A 1,710-nucleotide genomic window follows, 5' to 3' on the forward strand; every position below is an offset into this window, starting at 1 on the left:
ATGTGTTTGTTGTGCAATACAGTTTTAAATACTTTAAAAAAAGCGAATGCAAATAAACACTATTTGACTCATAAAGAACATAAATATTTCGCTTTAGAAGGTGAATCACGAAAAGCTGCACTTCAAAAGTTGAAAAATGAGAAGCATCATCAGCAGGTATCTTTTAGTGCCTTTGTAAATCAAAATTCCACTGCAGTTGCTGTTATGTATAAAATAGCACATATACTTGGAAAAAGGGACAAACCATTTAGTGATACTGAAATAATTAAAGAATGTATTGTTGAAGCAGTGAGTATGTTAGATCCAAGAAATGTCGACAAATACAAACAATTACCTCTTTCAAGAAGAACTGTAACAGATCGACAGCACGAATTAGCGCAAAATGTAACAGAGCAACTTCATGCAATTATACAAAATGAAGATGTTTATTTTTCAATTGCTTTAGATGAAAGCACTGATAAAACAGATTCAGCACAAGTTTTATATTTTATTCGTGCTATAACTAAAGATTTTCAATGTTATGAAGAACTACTTGCGTTGGGTACATTAACTGGAAGAACTCGCGGAGCCGATATTTTCGAAAACTTCAAAGAAGTATGTAATAAATTACAACTGAATGTCAGTAATTTAGTCAGTGTCTGCACCGATGGCGCACCTTCCATGAGAGGCAAAAAAGAAGGATTCGTTGCTTTGTTAAAAAAGGAAAACTTAAACTTGAAAAAATTGATATCATTTCACTGCATTTTGCATCAGCAAAATCTTTGCGCAAAATCTACCATTTTGCAAGACACTCTGGATAGGACCATTGCCATTGTCAACTATATTCGCGTAAATAGAATGCGTCATCGTGAATTTCGGCAGATGCTCTCTTTAGATGAGGAAACGTATAGTGTTGACCTGCCATACTACTGCAAGGTTCGCTGGCTATCAACAGGTCAGGTTTTGATAAAAGTTTTGTCTTTACGACGACAAATTTTAAACTTTTATAAAGAACAAGGAAAACAATGTGATCTATCACATGAAGTATTTCTCAGAAACCTTGCATTTTTGTCTGATATGATGACAAAACAAAACAATTTAAATATTTGCCTGCAAGGTGAAACGAGGTATATTTATGAAATGTGGCAAAAGATCCAAGCGTTTAGAAAAAAATTATCATTTTTCAAAACATTGCTTTGTCGATCGGAAATATCTGCACAACACTTCCCGGAGCTAGCTAAAATGTTAAATGAGCAGAACTGTGAAAATAAAATATTCGATGAATATGTAGGTGTCTTGGATTGTTTAATAGAAGAGTATACTAATAGATTTTCTGATTTTGACGAGCACACTCCTGCTATGAAACTGGCATTTGAACCACATTTAATAGATATATCCGAGGCTCCTGCAGAACTACAAATGGAGTTAATTGATTTAGGGGAAGATAGTATCATCAAATCCCTTTTTAACGCTAAAAAGGATCCCATAGAAATCTGGAAAAATGCTGTTGAATATCCATGCCTTCGAGAACATGCTCGCCGTTTACTTTCCTGCTTCGGAAGTACCTACTGTTGCGAGACAACATTTTCTCTCATGTCAAAAATAAAAACAAGTTTAAGAACGCAAATTACAGATGCACATTTAGAGGATCAATTAAAGCTGTGTGTTACGAAGCTTGATCCAAATATACAATTACTGTCAAACAAAAAACAAAGCCAAATAAGTCACTAA

At 34.1% G+C, this 1,710-nt stretch overlaps 1 protein-coding gene across 1 annotated transcript; it reads left to right on the top strand.

Annotated features, from left to right (window-relative positions):
* Positions 1-1,710, top strand: LOC146997491 (general transcription factor II-I repeat domain-containing protein 2B-like). The gene is made up of 2 exons (XM_085814320.1): positions 1-594; positions 754-1,710. Exons 1-2 carry the CDS (start codon positions 1-3, stop codon positions 1,708-1,710), a joined length of 1,551 nt encoding a protein of 516 aa, XP_085670446.1.

The sequence above is a fragment of the Stegodyphus dumicola genome, chromosome 4 (assembly GCF_044657685.1).
Source record: "Stegodyphus dumicola isolate Sdum_Otavi_A_Nest chromosome 4, ASM4465768v1".
NCBI lineage: Eukaryota > Metazoa > Arthropoda > Arachnida > Araneae > Eresidae > Stegodyphus > Stegodyphus dumicola.